Source organism: Aedes aegypti, chromosome 2, assembly GCF_002204515.2.
Source record: "Aedes aegypti strain LVP_AGWG chromosome 2, AaegL5.0 Primary Assembly, whole genome shotgun sequence".
Lineage (NCBI taxonomy): Eukaryota > Metazoa > Arthropoda > Insecta > Diptera > Culicidae > Aedes > Aedes aegypti.
In genome coordinates, this window is record NC_035108.1 from 210,546,369 (window position 1) to 210,567,826 (window position 21,458).

The 21,458-nt window shown below is 41.6% G+C and overlaps 1 protein-coding gene across 3 annotated transcripts in view; it reads left to right on the forward strand.

The window, feature by feature from the left end:
- LOC5574455 (TBC1 domain family member 31) overlaps positions 1 to 21,458 on the forward strand; it is a 77,296-nt gene that overhangs the window by 54,605 nt on the left and 1,233 nt on the right. For 2 of the 3 annotated variants that reach the window (XM_021843869.1, XM_021843870.1), the window contains 2 exons: positions 1,808 to 1,996; positions 10,094 to 10,201. In XM_021843869.1, coding sequence (XP_021699561.1) covers positions 1,808 to 1,996; positions 10,094 to 10,201 — 297 coding nt within the window. Of the gene's footprint in view, positions 1 to 1,807; positions 1,997 to 10,093; positions 10,202 to 21,458 lie in introns of those variants that run through there. The other variant, XM_021843871.1, reaches the window with a different exon arrangement.

Sequence of the window (21,458 nt, forward strand, 5' to 3'; positions counted from 1 at the left end):
TCTATTGCCACATGGGGGACGGACCTGGTGTAGTGGTTAGAACACACGCCTCTCACGCCGAGGACCTGGTATCAAATCCCATCCCCGAAATAGTCACAAAAAATTTCAGTGACGACTTCCTTTGGAAGGGAAGTAATGCCGTTGGTCCCGAGATGAACTAGCCCAGGGCTAAAAATCTCGTTAATAAAGATAGAAAAAAAATTCTATTGCCACGATAAATGCGTTATATATCTAGGTTAAGTTAGGTTAAGTTAATTGAAAGCGTTTTTTCTTTTATAAAGAGATGAAATCAACTCATCTCTTAAAAAATCGGAACTGCTACTGCCTAATTTAGTTTTACCAAATTAGGAGGATAGTGTTTGCTCACGGTAGACACAACAAGGTAGGCATTCCCACGTGTAAACAACGGATTTCAAACAAAACATGTGTAGTCATTCCTATCGTCAAGCAAGAGGCTTACATGATAGTAAAGGAGAGCAAGCTTTGCTTTCTTTTGCATTCGTTCGAGTTTGCGATAGGAATGACGTCACTGCCAAATGACATTTTTCGGAGCGTAATACCGTGCTTCTTTTTACCGTGGTGTTTGCTAATACAGAACACATAGATATAAGAAATGAATGAATGTATGAAATGATACTAGTGAAGAATTAACGAAAAATAAGTGCACGGCTTTACGGTTGAGTTTGTATATCTGTCGAAAGATGCAAATATCTAGTTGGAATAAAATGGTACAGTACTAAAGTCAATTTTTTGATAACTAACATTAACTGGATGTTATAAAATATTTTCGGCAAGTAAAGTTGTAGGGTAAATGTTCCAATAGAGGAGGTACTAAGCACGGTTCAACTTCATTTAACACCTCAGAATTCAAAAACGCAATGAATGTACATATTTTTGTTGTAACAGGAAGTAACGGCCATTCTTAATGAGAAAAATAATTTCATCGTAGTAACCAACGTCATGTCAGTGAAAATTATTCACTCGTTACTATGACCACATAAATAACACGGCACCGCTCAAACGTCAAATAGTGAACTCGTGCACTGGTCCATTGGTTCACGGTTCCTTTAGTTGCGGTATAGTTTTAATTTGTATTGCTATAGTTGCGGTAACCGTTGTTTTCTTATGGGATCCTCCATTATAGGAACACTGCACCGCAACTATTGGTACAAGTGAGAACAGTTTTAGCAGTTTCGGTGGTATTTCATGAATTTTGAAGCACGATGTTTTCAACTATTTCGTGTGAACAAGCCAATACATTGGGACTGTCGGTTCTGTGAATTATTCAATAAAATCAGTATAAACGGCACTACCGCAATTATAGAAACACACACAACTAATGGATCACTTACCCTAATAATGCTGAGTTTCGGCAAAGAATTTCAACATTTTGCCGTAAAATTCGTCAATTTGATTTGCCGAAAATATCAACTCAGGGAAATTCATAAAAATTATTAAACAATGTGGTTTGTAATGTAATTGAAACATTTTATGTAAAAAGTGACGAATTACTCAAGGGCGAAAACAATAATAGGTAATAATTTATGTAAAAGCTGCAAAAATAATGATGCGACAAATATGCCCCCTTACTTCAGAACAAATTTATGGTAACACATGGTTGTTTATTTTTTGTGTACTCCATATGGCGTTTCATGATGAAGCGTTGCGTTCTGACAGACACTCAGAGTCAGTATACAGACATTGAAAATGACGAAAAAAAACTATGGAAAATCGTCATTTTTTTCACCATCGTAATCTAAATCTATCAGACTGTAAAATTTTCGATGCATGTTAAATCTCGTTGCAGAGGCACCGCGAGGAAATTGATCTCATGTTCGCCGAGGAGGACATGAAACATCGGGAAATGGAACTACAGGCAAAACGCTGCGATACCAACTCGGAATTAGTGGACGATCGATCTCTGGAGCAACGATATCAGCAGGCAATTCAACAGCTGGAGCGCCAGAAGCAACGATTTTACGAGGATATCGAACGGGTAATAAAATTTGTTCCATTTCCTTTCACGTTTTCTCTCTGGGTCCTACAGCAGTTGCACAGTGTGGCAGAAACTTGTATGAACGGTCATTTATATTATTTGTTTAATGGTTGTTTCGTGATCTCGATTATATCCAAATTATTACTTAGATGACTTAGGCCTATTTTTATTCCAAGTTCATTAAATTAAATTAGACATTTTCACCTAGGTTTTTTGATATTTTATATAAATGCATGTTTGAAGTTTTATAATAAAATCCAACAACGATCTGGATGATTCATGTTCAAACATTTTTCAGTTTTACTGTTTTCTATCATTGATTGCCGTAACAGACTGGATTCACCCCGTAAAGCGATGAAGAAGGACTCACGCTATAACGCCATTCCATTGCCCATTGCAGACATATGTTTAGCGTGCTTTTTTTATCATGGAAGATGTATCAAAAGCATAGAGTTCGAGAAGTAGCAACCATGTCCATCGCCAGTGTATAGCTGTAATATAATGGCCATGTCGTCATCCATCTAATTTGAACCTAAGCTGATTTGTTTTGGTTCGGATACAGATTTATTGGGCGTTAAATGGGGTTCACTGACGAATAGGTTTACGATTTGATTTCGATCATAGAGCGTAAATTTTATTTGGGCTACTGCCGCATCAGTGGCTTCCAGTCATGTTTCCAAGATAAATGTAAACTATGTTGTTTTAACTATGTAGTGTGGAGAAGTCTCCTTTTTGGTTGTCATCATCCTCGATAATTAAAATGGCAAACGAACCTCTCGGTTTGAGGGTCAAGACAGAATTGATTTATTCAGTTATCCAAAATTATTCTGACACTTATTTAGTTCGGAGACACTTGAAAGCACTTATGTATTGTTATGTATTTGATCACCAATCAGTGATCGACACCGAAAAAGAGAATGCTCAGAGAGAGAGAGATACGGAGAAGGCTAATTGCGCCAAACCGAATTGCGCTTGACGACCACACGCTGTTTGCGTGTTCAGAATGTAATATGATCCCAGCCTATTTTTGCCGGGTCAGGCTTTAAGTCATCGAACTGCTTTATGGGCTCATATTCGTTCGCCGCATAAATCAGTTCGATGACATTGTAAAACGTTTGCTATTTTCTTTGTGGGGTGCCACTAGTGTGGTCCCTTAAAATTTGGAAATGGGATTTGCTAACATGTGGGATGCACATGCCACACCATCCCCCTAACGGAAAGTGATTGGTTGTAGATGATTTCAAGTGTCTCTCACAAAATTGGATGTATAATTTTTCATTTCCTCTTTTTATCGAGTCCTCTCTATTTCATAAAATTGTAACTTTTCGCTATTTGTTTGGATGTATCAATGTATGTTGTATTCATGTCTATATGTATGTATGTTTTCTATGAATCCTTCCCTTCCCCCTTTGGAAAAGCTTCAGCATATATATTTTTTTATAATTTTAGTAACCTAGATTTATGTACCTCAACTGCTTTCTTATCTTTTTGTATGGTTGCGTTTGAATCGGTTAGCTTTATTATTTTATAAGGTCCTGAATGTACCTGATCTAATTTGTAGTTGTTTTCGGATTTTAAGAATACTAAATCTCCTATATTTATTGGTGTAGTTTTAATGTTTTCGTTCATTCGATTTGTCCTTAGTGTTTTACTTTTTACTATTTTCTGCAAAACTTTTGAATGAGCAATCTGTAATCTATATCTTAGTTCGTGATTGTATGAATCATGGTTATAAAGTGGATCAATTTTTTGGGTTGCCAAAAATTGTATGTCATTGCACTTTCTTCCAAAAATGAGCTCAAAGGGTGTGTATTCATGGTCTGCACTCGGTGTAGTATTATATGAAAAACAGTAATGTGGTATCCATTCATCCCAATCTGATTTGGATTCATTAGAGAAAATCCGTAGGTATTCGTTTAAACACCTATGGTTTCTTTCTAATGCTCCTATCGTCTGTGGATGATATGCGGTAGAACATGTATGGTTTATATTTAGTAGCTTACATATTTCGTCAAACACTCCTTTATACTCCGTTCCTTGATCGGTTTTTATACTTTTCATGGGTCCGAAGTTTAAAATGCAATGTTGGACAACTGCTTTCGCTATTGTGTATGAAGATTTATCTGGTATCGGAACGATTATTACGAATTTAGTAAAATCACACTGCATAGTTACAGCGTAACGATTTCCATTCTCAGTAAGTGAAAATGGTCCGACAGTGTCTATCGACAGAACATCGAAAGGTTTGACTGGTGTTGATGTAATTACTAATTTAGATTTAATAGAAGGAAAATTTTTATTAAGCTTACATTCTACGCAAGATTTGACGTAGTTTGATATGGTTTCTTTCATATTCTGCCACGTGTACATGGATTTCACTTTTCGGTATAACCGGTTAATACCTAGGTGTCCTCCTGTGGGCGAGTTATGAAACTTGTTTAGTACATTATTTACCTGTTCTTGACTTGTCAAAAGCCTAGGTTTTTCGAATAATAATATGGTCGTATTCCTTAGAATATCATTACCGATTTGTTTAAATTTTTGAATATCAATGTATTTGAATATAAGATCGTTTGTTGCGATCGCTAGCATGTATGAATTGTTTCTTTTATTTGTTATTTTTGGGGCCCCCTTTTCAATTTCCTTCATTATTGTTTGTATTGTTACTATTTTATTTATATTGTCGTTATTACTTTGGATTTTCAGCCCGAAGGCCGTTCCCTTAGTATAATTTTTATTAAAAATTACTATATCTAGTGAATTATCGATATTATGTACAAAACTTAATTTCGGCAGAACAAAAGCTTCCTCATTACTAACTGTTTCGTACACAAAAAGTTGATCAGGCTTTTGTGACTGAACGTTAGGATGTGTAACGCTGTTTTGCCTTTTATGTATGGATCGTGTTACTACATACATCTGTTTGAGAGATTCAGTACAAATTTGAATTCTCGAAAGGGCATCTGATACTACGTTAGACCTTCCTTTTATATATTCCACTTCGAAGTCAAATTCCTCCAAATCCAGTCGCATTCGGGTGAGTTTGGAAGAAGGTTCCTTCATTGAGAATAGGTAAACAAGAGGCCTATGGTCCGTTCTTATTTTAAACTTACGACCGTAAAGGTATGGTCGAAAATGTTGAACCGCCCAATGGATTGCGGTCAACTCCTGTTCGATTGTAGATTTGTTGGATTCGCCTTTTGTAAAAGCTTTACTGGCGAATGAAATAGGTAGTTCAACACCATCATGTAGCTGAGCAAGAACTGCTCCACAGGCTACATTTGAGGCGTCTGTAGTTAAAATAAATTCTTTTCTAAAGTCGGGAAATTTTAGGATATTTGGTGATAGTAAAGACCGTTTAAGGGAGTCAAATGCTTGTTGACAAGCATCACTCCACTGAAATGGTACGTTTTTTCTTAGAAGTACATTGAGCGGGTTTGTAATAAGAGCAAAGTTTGGTATAAAACGACGATAATAATTACAAAAAGCAACGAATCGACGAGTTTCGTCTGTATTCGTTGGTACAGGAAAATTCTTAATGACTGTGTATTTATTTTTGTCAGGTTGTATTCCGCTTGCGGATATATGATGCCCTAAATAGGTAACATCTGCTTTAAAAAAATTGCACTTGTGAGGGTTAAGTTTGAGGTTGTATTTCCTCAAACGTTGAAAAACTTCTTTAAGATTGGCAATATGGTGATTTATTGAGCACCCGATGACAATGATGCCATCGATATATAGGAATGCAGTTTCGGGAGGAAGACCGCTTAATGCAATCGTCATCATCCTTTGAAAGCTATTCGGGCTAATATTCAGCCCGAATGGCAATCGGTTAAATTCATAGTGCCCTGAATTCGATGAGAAAGCTGTATATTTTTTGCTTTCTTCACTTAACGGGATTTGATGAAATCCAGATTTAAGGTCGAGCGTCGAAAAATACTTCGCTCGTCCTAGTTGGTCTAAGATTTCATCTATCCTTGGCAATGGAAATTTATCTGGGCTTATTTTTTTATTTAATTGGCGAAAATCCACTACTAGGCGCCAAGTTTTATCGCCCGTAGCGGACTTTTTCAGTACTAGAAGTATTGGGTTATTGTACGGGGAAACTGAGTTTTGAATTATTTTATTTTTCAGCATATTTCGGACTTGAATTTCCATCTCATGCTTTTGTGCTTCCGGAATCCTGTAATTTTTAATATACGTGGGACTCGGATCATTTAGATGTATCGTTTGCTTGTAAAAATTATTTTCTGTCAGTTCGTCGTCGGTCAATGCGAAAACATCACTGAACTCTTCAAAAAGATTTTCGAGCTTGCCTTTGAGTTTTGTATCAGTTACGTTCAATTTCAATTCATTTAATAGTGCTTGCTTCCTGTGAGTATTGTTTGCTGATTTATTTATATTAAATACTTCGTAATTTGAGATTGGTACTAGTTTTGGTATAAAATCATTTGGAATTTGCACCGTTTCATCTAAAGTGTTCATGATTTTAACATAAGGGTAATTTGTGCTAATTATGCCATTAGCACAGAAAACTCCATGTTGAATTTCCTGTGCTATGGTAACGCTATCCTCAATATTGCCAAAATGCAGTCGTTTTAATACTTCGCATCGTGGTGGAATAAAGTATTTACCTCTCAGGTGATTGGTTATAGGAATTTCGAGGGTGTTTTCTGAAGTTCTGATTGACAATATCCAGGTATTATAATCAATATTGCATTTCCAACCTGCAAGGAAATCTCTACCGAGAATTCCATCGGTAGGAATTGGGAAATTTTCGTCCACGATGTGGAAATTTTGGGCTAAATTTTGATTATAAATTTTGATTTGCACTAAAGTGTCTCCTAGAGTGGATGTTGTTCCATTCCCTATACCGATTACGTTGCATTTGTTCGTTGGTCGATAAATTTGGCTTGGTTTAACTTTGTTTGCTTTTAAGACTGATATATCAGATCCACTGTCCACCATGAAGATGCACGGTGTTTCTGATGCATCAATATTAAGACATACGAAATTCGAGGCAGCTACATTTATTGCGTATGCTGCCCGAACGTTACCCCTAAAGGGTGTTGCTGTATTGATTGTACCCCTAAAGGGCGTTGTGACTGCTGATAGTTCACGGGCGATACTAAAGGGGGTATTTGCTGCTGAAAACTTGGCAGTTGTTGATATCCCTCATTTGCACTTTGGGCAATAAACATTCCATGATTTGATAAAGGAAATCCACGATTTGGAAATGAATTTCCACGACTTGACCAACCTCCTCTTTGATGTGGATATCGCTGATATCCTCTACTTTGACGGAAACTTCCGCGATTGTGACCAAAATTTCCATGGTTGTACTGATGGAAATTTCCACTGTTGTGCTGTTGACATCTGCCGCGATTATTTTGCGTTTGGTGGGCTCGAGCACGACCTCGAGCTCCATCTCTTGATGTCCACATTATTCGAGTGATATTTTGACTTGTTTCTCCAGTAATTGGGCTGGATTGTGCATTTTCTTGCAATTTCTGAATTGCATCATTAATATTGGTAAAGTTACCTGCTTTAAGAACAATGCGTGCTTCATTGTTCTTAGTGCCCCTGATGAGAGCATCTACGCCATGTTTTGTGGCCATTTTCTGCGCTATAGCTTCAGGTATGTTGTCACCCAAATACACCGATTTTAGCTGCGCGATAATTTTGTCGAATTGTTCACAAAAGTCAGTCACGTTGTCCGTTTGTTTAATTGCAGCGAGTTTAGCTATGAGGTTTTCTGCTGTTATTTTTGACATGCAGTGATTTTTAACAGCGTCTAGAGTTTCGTTAAGGGTTTGATTTTCATTCACGGCCTGACGAGCTTTGCCAGTTAAACGAGTTCTTACGAACCGCACCACCGTGGCTTCGGCAGCATTTTTCTGGGCAGGGGTTGCCCCCGCAAATGTTTCCTCTACGTTTGAGTGAAACAACCTCACTGCGTCCAGAAAAGTTGTTAAATGTTCTGATGTGCCGTCGTAAATTTGCACTAGGGCTGTGCCCAATTTCAGATCGACTTTAGGAGTCGCCATTGTCGTGATATTTATGACTCCTGATTTCGCGTCGTTTACTTTTATTTTCCGTTTTATTATTTCGGTTATTTCAAAATATGCTTGTCTTGAAGATTTAATCAGAAAGTTCAAATTTGTTAACGATATTTCCTCTTCGAACTCTATAAGTCTTTGTTCAACATCGGCGTAGAGTTCATGAGCATATTTAAATTTTGCTTGAAGAGTTTCGGTTCTATAATTCGTATTTATGGACTTTTTTAGATTATTGGCAAGTCTAATCAACTGACCAACATCCTCTTCAAGCTGTATCATTAATATTTTGCTAATCTTATATCTATAAACATTAAAAGTAAAAACAAATCCTTTACTTATCTTACAACCATTCCACCCGTTTAGCGGAGGCGCACTCCTCGACGCTGAATTCTGGTTCGATTGCTGTTCCTTGCGGCGGAGGCGCACTCCTCTACGCTCGCTTTTAATGATGATTCACTTTTCTGCTGCTATTCGCTGCTACTGTTGCCGGCCTCAGGCAAGGGTCTCGCGTTCATTCATCATGTTAGATTCGGCTACTTTCTTTATTATGGGCTACTGCCCCACTGTTTATCTCTTAGAGGCGAGATAGATGCCTGAAAAAAAAAAACTGACCGTTTTTCGAGTTCGACACTGTTTGTACTTTTTTTTTTTTTTAAACCTCACTTAGTTTATTTAAAGCTGACACACTCTTCGCAGCTTTTAAAGCTTGCTTCCGTGAATGTTCCTTATACATGCGGTAAAACATGATTAGTAGTTGTAGTACTACTAGTATTAGAATAATGTTCAGTTTAATATCGTTTTTCTGGTGTAAACTTTCGTGTACTTCTAATCTATTGAGTACTTGGACCTGTGGGTCACCTTTATTTTCCGTGTTCTTGGACTCCGTAGTGCCCATGTTGCTGATTCACTCAAACTACACTGTTCTAACGCTCCTTGTCCGTTTTATTTCACTTCAGTTAGTTCGTTAATATGGCAAATTGTGCCTTTTTCATTCCTTTAGCCCACTCGGTGATTATTTGCTGCATTAATGCCACTGTTGCGCACATCAAAATTAATGCTAGCATTATAATTAAGATCGATGTCACCGTCATGGTGCAAAATCTTCACTTCAAAATCTTCACAACTGTTTTTCACACTTTTTCACTTTGGTAGCCTGTCACTTTGGTAGCCATGTGGAGAAGTCTCCTTTTTGGTTGTCATCATCCTCGATAATTAAAATGGCAAACGAACCTCTCGGTTTGAGGGTCAAGACAGAATTGATTTATTCAGTTATCCAAAATTATTCTGACACTTATTTAGTTCGGAGACACTTGAAAGCACTTATGTATTGTTATGTATTTGATCACCAATCAGTGATCGACACCGAAAAAGAGAATGCTCAGAGAGAGAGAGATACGGAGAAGGCTAATTGCGCCAAACCGAATTGCGCTTGACGACCACACGCTGTTTGCGTGTTCAGAATGTAATATGATCCCAGCCTATTTTTGCCGGGTCAGGCTTTAAGTCATCGAACTGCTTTATGGGCTCATATTCGTTCGCCGCATAAATCAGTTCGATGACATTGTAAAACGTTTGCTATTTTCTTTGTGGGGTGCCACTAGTGTGGTCCCTTAAAATTTGGAAATGGGATTTGCTAACATGTGGGATGCACATGCCACAGTAGTTTATTTGATAATTGTTATTATATTTTTTTTGTTTTTTTACTTTTATTCTTAGTTCACAAAGACAACTCTCTAGTACCCAAATTTTTACTTGATCATATCTATATCATTGTTCCAGATATCAAACCGTTGGGGCAAAAATTTAAAAAGGCCGATTTTTTTTAACAAAAATTAAATATTCACATTTTTGTGTCATGAAAATAAACAGAAAACCCTAAAGGGTATCCCATCCAAAGGTGAGATGGTTGGGTATTATAGAATCAATTGAACTTCAGATCTCCGCTGGTTTACCTCAATGTTCATTAGATTAGTTTGTTGAGATAGTACGACATTTCAAACATAAAATAATGTTGATATGTTTTTTTTTTCTTTTGCAGGTGTCTTATTATGATTCGGTTGGACGTCCCGTCGCAAACATGTACAGCGGCACGCAGACTGATACAGCGGATTACTGCCATTCAATGCCAAAACAATGGCATCTAAAGGTAAAACTAGAAAGTTACTCAATTATTTTATCTGAAAGCGAAATCAGTTTTGAAACCACCCTAAAATGTGATATCGTTTATAAAATTTATTTGGTTTTACATCAATCAACTTGATAAAACCTCGCGAATAATATTTCGCCAATTCACTCGGTTTATGGGCGCTTCTCTCCATTCTTGACTGCGACCCACGCTCTCCAGGTCCTGGTGCACCTGGTCAATCCACCAAGCTCGTTGCGCCCCACGCCTTCTTGTTCCAACTGGATTCGTAGCGAACACCAACTTTACAGGGCTGTTGTCCTGCATGCTTGCAAAATGCTTTGCCCAGCGTATCCTTCCAGCTTTAAAGCCACCTTCAGTTTGCCGTAGAGTTGAGCGTACTCGTGGTTCATTCTTCGCCGCCACACACCGTTCTCCTGCACGCCGCCGAAGATCGTCTTAAGCATTCGGCGTTCGAACACCCCAAGAGCTTGCAAGTCCTCCTCGAGCATCGTCCACGTCTCATGCCCGTAGAGGCACCATCTTATAAGCGTTTTGTACATCGTGCATTTGGTGCGGGAGTGAATCTTTCTTGACCGCAGTTTCTTCTTGAGCCCATAGTAGGCATGACTTCCACTAATGATGCGCCTTCGTATTTCCCGACTAACGTTGTTGTCGGCCGTCAGCAAGGATCCGAGGTAGACGAACTCGTCCACCACTTCGAAGGTATCTCCGTCTATCCTGACACTGCTTGCTACGCGGGCCCTGACGCGCTCAGTTCCGTCTACCAGCATGTACTTTGTTTACGACGCGTTTCAGGCGGGTGAACAAATCTGCCACCTTTTCATTTTTTTTCCAATAATATCGTTTGTCCAGATCTCGTGAAAATCGTGCCTTGACTGTTAAGTCCGGCTCTCCACATAACACCTTCAAGCGCAATATTGAACAACAGGCACGAAAGTTCATCTTCCTGTCGTAGTCCCCGCTAAGATACGAACGAAATGGAATGTTCGACCGAGAATTTCACGCAGTTGCGCACACCGTCCATCATTGCTCTCCATAGCTCTACACGGTCAATACTGTCGTATGCCGTTTTGAAATCGGTGAACAGATGGTGCGTAGGGACCTAGTACTAACAGCATTTCTGGTGGATTTGCCACACGGACAAGATCTGGTACGTTGTCGAGCGGCCGTCGATGAAACCTGCTTGATAACTTCCCACGAACTCATTTGCTATAGGTGATAGACGATGGGAGAGAATCTGGGATAGCACTTTGTAGGCGTCGTTCAGGATAGTGATTGCACGATAGTTTTCACACTTCAGTTTGTCGCCCTTCTTGTAGATAGGGAATATAACGCCTTGCTTCCACTCCTCCGGTAGCTGTTCCGTTTCCCACATTCTGGCTACCAGCCGATGCAGACAAGCGGCCAATCTCTCCGGGCCCATCTTGATGAGTTCGGCTCCGATACCATCCTTGCCAGCGGCCTTGTTGTTTTTGAGCTATTGAATGGCATCCTTAACTTCCCCCATCGTGGGAGCTGGTTGGTTTCCACTGTCCGCAGTGCTGACGTTGCCATCGCTTTCGCTTTCCTGACCTTCTGGACCTGTGTTCTCTGTGCAATTCAATAAAATGTTCATTGTAGTGTTGTTTTCACCTTTCGATCACCTCGTGTCCGTCCGTCCAGATACTCCCATATTTATCCCGCCACATTTCAGCTCGTGGCACGAAGCCTTTGTGGGATGTGTTGAGCTTCGGATAGAACTTCCGCGTTTCTTGAGAATGGTACAGCAACTCCATCTCTTGGCATTCCACCTCTTCCAGGCGGCACTTTTTGTCCCGGAATAGGCAGGTTTGCTGTTTCCGCTTTAGTCTGTATCGTTTCACGTTTTGCCGCCTACCATGCTGCAGCATTGCAGCTAGCGTTGGGCAAATTTGTCAATGACATCGATGTTACTGAATCGATTCACAATTGAACTGCCGAATCGATTCACCGATTTAATCGAGTCCTTTTAATCGATGTTTTTGAATCGATTCGAATCGAATTTATATTGAAAATTATGAAGTTTAAAATGAGACCAAGTGCATTTGCTTTCGATTTTAACATCCTTAAATTTAATCAGTTTTGAAATATTATAGAAAAGATTTACTACAGCATGGCTAGTTTAAAATTAGATTTATTTCCATCAGCTCGTTAATAGATATCCTTCAAGTTCAACAAAAATCGAATGAAAATAATCGATTCATCCGATTTCAGACGCTTCAAACATCGATTCAAAAAATCGAATAATCGGAATGAAAACATCGATTTTTGGAACATCGATTCAAAATCGCCCAACGCTAATTGCAGCCCGCGCTGCATTCTTCTCCTCCAAAACCTCCTGGCACTCCTCGTAAAACCAATCGTTTCTTGATCTTCGTTCCACGCATCCGACAATTCTTTCAGCAGCGTTGTTAATGGCTGCTTTGACTGTCCTCCAGCAGTCCTCAAGAGGAACCCTATCGAGGTTGCCCCCATCCGGCAATGCTGCGCGTACGCATTGGCGACATCCGGTTGTTTCAGTCGCGTTAGATTGCACCGATCGGTACCGTACATCGTTGATGACGGATAGTTTTGGGTGCAGTTTCACCATCACCAAGTAGTGGTCGGAGTCAATGTTAGCCCCAGGATAGGTTCTGAAGTCGGTTATGTCGGAGAAGTGCCGCCCATCGATCAAAACGTGGTCGATTTGCTATTATATGCCTGCTGAGGTGATCCCCAGGTGTACCGATACGGGAGGCTGTGCTAGAAATAGGTGCTACGAATAGGGTAACAACTGATTATTTCGTTCTTGATCGCTTATAGTTGGCGCCAGTGGCAAAAAGTAAGTCACCTTTCGAACATTCAGTTGCTCTCACTGGCCGCCGAGCAGCGACACTGATGTTTGTATTTCAGTCACTGACCGCGCTATGCTGGATTCTCAAATTTTTCAAACTCCCAAAACAAGCACATGGAAGAATGGTAGTCGAGAACAGTCAAAACGTATGGAAAATAATGAAAAACGTGAATTACAAGCAAGGGAATTGGATCGAAAAAGTAGTGATTAGGAATCGATCGTAATGTAAATACATAACTTTTTGTGTTTAGTTCATGTTCCATGGTTCTTTCTTTGCTTCAGGATTTCGTTTTTACTGTTGAAGAGCTAGTCTGCTAAGACTACGCAGATCCTAGCGAGGCTAGCCCGTCCACATTCGATTGCAAATCATAAAAAAAAACACTACAGTAGATGTTTCCTTCAACTGGGCAGCTACTGACTGATACCTCAATCAGCAGCTGCAACTCTCTTTATTCAAACCGTAGGCATACATTTACAATTTAACATCCTACACAAATATTTGCTGTGTAGTTTCCGGCTTAGAATAGAACTACGGATGACCTGTTCCGGTGGTAAGAGTCCACAAAACAGGGTAACCCCAATTCAAGGTGTAAATAAAAAAAACCGTGCTGAGGAATTAGTGGTCGAGGGGGTGAAAAAGATGCTCGGCTATTAACGGAGCCTGTGGGGCACCTGGGCACCCCTCACAGTAATTTGTCCTTTACCGCGTTAATGCAGGGCTCTGGCGTGGTGGACCTCTTTTCCCGTGCAACTCGTGGGATCCATAATGAGTACAAATTCTAATCAAAATAGCAGTAGTAGGGAAGCGAACCCCTTCGCAAAAAGTGGGTTAGCTAGGTCTCCGTTGAGGAGAGCGGAAGCAGGAGGAGGCAGCAGTGCACGTAGTTCTAGTGATGGACACCATATTTCATCCCCGGGTATCGGGTGAGGTTATGGATGGAGCGTGGTTGATGAGGGCCATCAATAAAAGTAGAGATGGGCTCTCTGCGATGGAAGTGGCTGCACAGCAGCTTGACTCCATCATTGACTCAAAGTCTAACATCAGCAAGGACCTGAAGCAAGCCCTGTTCAGACTTCGTAAGTCGATGTTGGCGGCCAAGCAGAACCATGCTGAACCCATGGCGACTGTGGCAGCGGAATAACCCGTGGAATTGAAGGTGCCGAAGTCTACCCAGACGGAGCCCTTCGTTTTCGCGGGTAGCCCCAAAAGTGCGGAAGCGAGTGCTTACAACAAGCAATCGCAGAAGCGTGTCAGGGGAGGAGCTACCCGGCGGTGCTCGCAAGCCCAGGCGAATAGGGTAACGGTCGTATTTTGGACCCCTAAGGAAGTGATTTTAGTTTTTTGTCCCAATTAATTAATTGCACAGCGTAACCGAGTTAAAGAACATGCCAAAATGTAGAGAAATACTTCTTCTACGAGATAAAAATGCCCAAACGGTAATGTAGGATTCAAATAACGTCGAAAATAATTGAATTGTGAAGCACTGCTTTTCATTATTTTGGACACACCAATACATTTTGGACCTTCTGCATTTTTTTTATCGTTTGGCTGCAATGTCCACCACACTGGTTGTATAATATGCTTGCCCATAGTCTAATCAATCGATTGACAATGGAAAACCGAATAAATTAAACGCCTTTAGTTCAGAAATTTGAAAAAAGTTTTTATTTACATTTGGAAAATTTCTGACAGCTTCAATTTCTGTGCGTAACGTGTTGTAACGGTTGCATGAATGAACCGATTAAATTAAATTAATTCCAAATAAAATAAACACATTTTCTTTGTATAAACGGTTGATGCAAGTGCGGAATAGTCCTATCTTTCCAAATGGCATGCGAATTGAGTTGGTGCTTCGATTTAAACTGGTAAATTTGCAGGAAAATGGGCCAGGGGGTCCAAAATATATAGGAGTCCAAAATATATTGGTTACCCTATTAAGCCCGAAAGTCGGCAGAAGTGCCGGAAAATCGGACCCCAGCCAGGCGTCCCGGAAAGCCGAGAAGGGTGGGTCCGAAAAGGCTGGCCCCTCACGGATTGATGGGAACAGGGGGTTGCGACCATTGAGAGGTTCTCAATCTCCACAGGTTAGGGCGGATCAGGGGGGGGGCGCCCCCTGGACAACCGTAGAGCGAAAGAAGAGGAAAAAGAAGCATGAAGTGTAGGAGCGCAGGGATACCAGGCCAAAGAAAGGTAGGAATGTAGGTGCAAAGCGCGAAAAGGGGGATGCGATCATCATTAAGACGGAAGAGTCCAAGTACTCGGAAGTCTTGAAGGCAATGCGCAGCGACGCGAAGTTCGCAGATCTAGGACGTACGCAGTGTCAGACGCACTCGTACAGGTGAAATGATCCTCGAGCTTAAGAGCGACAAGGAGTGCAAGGGCGCCGCCTACAAAAGTTTGGCGGAAGAGGTGCTTGGCGAGGGTGTCGAGGTGAGGGCTATAACGCAGGCAGTGACTCTGAAGGTGATGAACCTTGTCGAGACCACCGACGCAGAAGAGCTCGTCACGGCACTGCGGCATTTGTGCGAGATACAGGTGCCCACCGCTGCCGTTCGGCTACGGAAAGGTCCGGCAGGAGCTCAGGTGGCCTTAGTACAGCGACCTGTGGCGGACGCAAATAAGTCCGCTAAGGTAGGTAAGATCAAGGTGGGTTGGTCAGTATGCTCATTGACCATACACGAGCAACCGGTGATCTGCTTTAGGTGTAGGGAACCAGGACACAAGTCCTGGGGCTGTAAAGGCCCTAATAGGACCAAGTTGTTTAGGCGATGTGGTGAGGAAGGTCATGAGGCACTAGGCTGCAAGAACCCTCCCAAGTGCTTGATTTGTTCCGGGAAGTCCGTGAACAACAAGCATCCAACGGGAGGCTCAAGGTGCCCGACCTTCAAAAGAGCCATAAACGAAAAGTCACAGTGCAGGTAACGCAGCTGAACCTAAACCATTGTGACGCAGCTCAGCAACTGCTTTATCAGGCAGTTACTGAGTGGGGGACGGATATCGTTATCATATCGGACCCATACCGAGTACCCGCCGGCAAAGGCAACTGGGTCGTGGATGGATCTGGAAAAATGGCGGCGATATGGACGACGGGTAAATATCCCGTCCAGGATTTGGTGTCTACTACCTACGAGGGCTTCGTGATCGTATGACGACCGTGCTGACAGGGCGAAGGCCAGTAGTAATAGCGGGTGACTTCAATGCCTGGGCCGTGGAATGGGGAAGCCGTACCACGAACCAGCGAGGTCAAATCCTGCTAGAGGCACTGGCCGTGCTAGATGTCGATCTGGCTAATGTTGGTACCAAAAGTACCTTTAGCCGAAACGGAGCGGAGTCGATTATCGATGTTACTTTTTGTAGTCCTTGCCTAACGAGTAGTTCGAACTGGAGGGTAGACAATGCCTACACTCACAGCGACCACCTGGCGGTTCGCTACAGTATCGACTACACCAATAGCTGGCAGCGTGTAGAGGAAGCGGCTAGGTCAAGGCCAAGCCCTCGTAGGTGGAAGACATCGTACTTAAATGACGTAGTACTTAGAGAGGCGCTCCGTCGTGAGCGTAACCTACTCAACCTAAGCGGGGACGAACTGGTAGCGGTGCTTTCGCGTGCGTGCGATGCGACCATGCCTAGGAAAGTCCACCCTAGAAATGGGAGACTACCGACATACTGGTGGACTCAAGCAATTGCGAACCTGCGCCGTGCCTGCCTACGGGCCAGGAGGCGGATGCAGTGAGCACGTACCAAGCAGGAGCGTGAAGAACGACGGGCGGTGTTCACCGCTGCCAATGTCGCGCTGAAGTCCAAGATAAAGGCAAGCAAAAAGGCCTGCTTTGAGGGACTCTGTCAGAGTGCCAACGTGAATCCGTGGGCGATGCCTACAGGATCGTTATGGCGAAGACAAGAAGTGCAATTGCTCCTACAGAGCAATCTCCAGAGATGCTGGAGGGGGTCATCGAGGGGCTCTTTCTGCGCCACAACCCTAGCCCATGGCCTCCTTTCGTAGGACAGCCGGGGATTGGGGCTGGCGATGAGGAACTTGTAGGGATTGCAAAATCCCTCAGTATGGCACCAGGTCCGGACGGAGTTCCAAACCTGGCCCTCAAAGTCGCAATCTTGGAGGCTCCCGGGATGTACAGATTGGACGAGGAAGTATTTCCAGATGTGTGGAAGAGGCAGAGCCTGGTACTATTGCCAAAGGCGGGAAAACCACCCGGTGACCCGTCGGCGTATAGACCAATATGCCTGATTGACACGGCGGGGAAGGTGCTCGAGAAGATCATCTTCAACAGACTGTTGAGGTACACTGAGGGTGTAAATGGTCTCTCAAGCAACCAGTTCGGCTTCCGGAAAGGGAGGTCCACCGTAGACGCTATTCTGACGGTTAAGAAAACCGCTGAGATAGCACTCCAGCGTAAGAGGAGGGGTATTCGCTACTGCGCAGTAGTGACTCTGGATGTAAGGAACGCATTTAATAGTGCCAGTTGGGCGGCTATTGCTGATGCGCTCCTGCGTCTGGGGATACCCGAGTACCTGTACAAGATTCTCGGAAGTTACTTCCAGAATCGGGTATTAGTCTATGACACAGAGGTGGGTCGGAAGTGCTTTCACATAACCTCAGGAGTCCCGCAAGGTTCCATCCTGGGTCCGGTGTTATGGAATGTCATGTACGACGAGGTGTTGAGATTAAAATTCCCGGCGGGTGTGGTCATCGTTGGCTTTGCCGACGATATTACGCTGAAGGTCTACGGTGAATCGATCGAAGAAGTGGAATTGACTGCAGCCCAATTGTGGAGGAGTGGATGAGCTCCAGGCTCACCACAAAACTGAGGCGGTTGTTGTCAATAACCGAAAGTCGGTGCAGCAAGCGGTGATCAGTGTTGGCGACTGCACGATCACTTCGAAGCGCTGCGTCAAACACTTGGGGGTGATGATCGACGATAAGCTTACCTTCGGTAGCCACGTTGATTATGCCTGCAAGAGAGCCTCCACAGCTATTGTGGAACTGTCCCGGATGATATCCAATAGCTCTGCGGTGTATGCCAGTAAGCGTAAGCTTCTGGCCAGTGTCGCCTCGTCCATACTAAGGTATGGTGGCCCGGCTTGGGACACGGCTTTAAGTACCGATAGCTACCGTAGCAAGCTAGAGAGTACTTATAGGCTAATGTGCCTGAGAGTTGCGAGCGCGTACCGTACCGTGTCACACGATGCACTCTGCGTCATCACCGGTATGGTGCCTATTGGTATCCTTATCATGGAAAGCATAGAGTGCTTCGAAAGGCGCGGCACAAGAGGCATACGCAGGACTGCCAGACTGGCCTCTATGGTCAAATGGCAGTGTGCGTGGGACAGTTCCACCAAGGGAGTGTGGACTCACAGGTTGATTCCGAGGTTAGATATCTGGGTCAATAGGCGCCATGGGAAACTAACATTCCACCTGACACATGTCCTTTCGGGCCATGGTTGCTTTAGATAGTATCTACACCGTTTGTGTCATCGATGTTCGTTGCTGCATGGCTACGCAGCTAACCTGGAGGTTGCGATGTGCAATAGCCCCTCTCCGAAGCAATGCCTTCTTGGTGGTCCCAGAGAGACGAAGGGTTTGGCGGCAATGGGAATGGTTTAGTGGGTCGGGGATGTAGTCCTGTTTACTGCTTGTAGTAAATGGTCCCCAAGCCCACACTTCCGGACTTTGGTCCGGAGTCTGTTGAGCAGATTATCCCCCCATTGCTAAGAAGTCGTAGGCCGTTCTCGTTCGTCAGCCGGTGGGCGCCTAACTTTACAATCGTCGGTCTGAACTCCTCCTCCTGGCCAACCTGAGCGTTCAAATTTCCTATGATGATCTTGACATCGTGGCTTGGACAGCGTACGTACTCGCGTTCGAGCTGCGCGTAAAATTTATTTATTTTATTTATTTATTTATTTCGTCAATCAAATTGTAGACTACATGTTTGCTTAATACTATGTTGTATTATATCTAAGGGAATTAAAATATTGCCTAAGCTTCGTTCGCGACATGGTCAAATCAATTTCTGTGTAATGCTGGTTATAAAGAGACATCATTTGATTTATTGGGCCGAACTTGGCATAATTAGTTCGATGATTGTTTGATGCGAACAAATTCCGATTCCTCAACTGTCTGGCGGGCGTGTAGAAATTCAAACTAGATAAGAGATTGGTGGAATCAATACGATGCGATACTATATCATTGACAAATGAAATCATGGCTAATTCGCGACGCTCCTTTAAAGTTTGGATGTCAATAAGCATGCATCGAGCCTCGTATGATGGCAGTGGAAACGTTGTCCAGCCTAATTTGCGTAAGGCATATAAAAGAAATTGCTTCTGTACTGATTCGATTCTATCCTCATGTGTTTTCATATGTGGGGACCACACAATACTACAATATTCTAAAACTGATCTTACATAAGCAATGTACAAGGTTTTAATCGTATATGGATCCCGAAAATTGAAGCTAAAACGCTTAATAAAGCTTAACATATTGGTTGCTTTGTGGACAACAGTATTATAATGGTCAGTAAATGTAAGTTTAGAATCTAATATAACACCTAAATCTCTAATCTTATCGCACCTTTGAACGTCTTGATTTTCTAAAAATACAGTAATCTGTGGTGTATTACGTTTTCTGCTATATGTGATTAGATTACATTTTTTGACGTTTAATTTAAGTAAGCTTTTACTACACCATTTATCAAATATACTTATTTCATTCAGATAAATGTCGCTCTCTTTTTTGCTATTGATTTCCATAAAAAGTTTCATATCGTCAGCATAAATAAGAATTTTAACATGTTTTATCACATATGAAATATCATTAACAAACAATATGAATAACAATGGGCCTAAATGTGAACCTTGGGGAACTCCTGATGTAACATGAACAGGTTTGGATAGTTTTCCCTCAAATCTTACTATTTGTTGGCGATCTGTTAAATACGATTCAATCCAGTTGAGGAGTTTCATTGCAATTCCCATTTTATTTAGCTTGAAAATCAACATAGGAATATCTAATCTGTCAAATGCTTTACTAAAGTCGGTGTAAAGTGATTCGACGTGGTTACCTCTATCCATTGCATTTAAAGTGTAATTAACAAATTCCAAAAGGTTCGTTGTAGTAGAACGACCTTTAAAGAAACCATGTTGTACATTCGTTATCCTATGTTTTATTTGGCTAAATACTTTTTTATTAATGATTGATTCAAATAGTTTTGGAATGGATGAAATAATAGCAATTCCACGATAATTTCGAATATCAGATTTTTTACCAGACTTGTAAATGGGTATAAGAAATGACCTTTTCCATTCTTTTGGAAATCTGCCCTTCTCAAGTGACATGTTGAATAGCCAAAATAATGGTGCTGTAAATTCATTGGCTAAGTTTTTCAGTAAAGCAGGTGGGATTCCGTCAGGCCCTGATCCTTTGGTGGAATCTAAATTCTTCAGTCCTGTTAAAATATCTTGTACCTGTATTTGACTAACGCCGACATCGGTTGTAAAATCAGGAAAACTTGAAAAGTGTTCAAAATCACGGTCATTATCCGAGAAGTTTGTATAAGTCTCTTGGAAAAAATCAGCAAAGAGATTGCAAATGTCATTTTGATTATCTGCTACTTTATTATCCAATGTCATTTTAGATGGAAAGTTGTTAGACTTCATCTTAGTTTTAACATAATTGAAGAAATTCCTAGGGCAAGATTTTAAATCATTTTCAATTTTTGTGTTGTACTCTTCAAGTGCAGTGGATATGGCCTGATTAAGTTGGTTGACAATATACAAATAATTTTCTAAACTTTCTTGAGTTTTTTGTTGTCTGTAAATTTTATGAGCCTTTTGCTTAGGATTTTTCAAATTTTTTATTTGCTTATTAATCCAAACAGGATTTTTTGACCCATTCCTACGACGTCTCCGCAAGAGTGGAACTTCCATCTGAATAATTTCCGACAAAATTGAATAAAAACCCGTAACTGCATACTCCAAATCTTCCTGATTTTTCAAAACGGATTGCCAATCTATTCTATTCAATTTCTGTTTGATGCCGTTATAATTGGCATTTTTATAATCAAAGAAATTCTCAAAGTCATAGTAGTCGGAATTATGATAATTATGAACAAAGATTGAGTACTCGATAGCTGTATGAAACGCTTCATTTTTCCATAGTGGAGAAAGAGATTCGTTCACACAGAAATCTTCCATTATGTTTGAGAATAAGAAGTCCAAATAACAGTTTTGTCGGTTTTTCACATGATTGATTTGATTTAAACCTAAAAATGCAGCTCTTTCAAAAATAAGTTGTAATGATTCGTTTTCACCAACAACCGGCAGCAGAACATTTTCGTTTTCGGAATCACGAATAAAATCAGCATTACGCTGATTAAAGTCGCCATAGA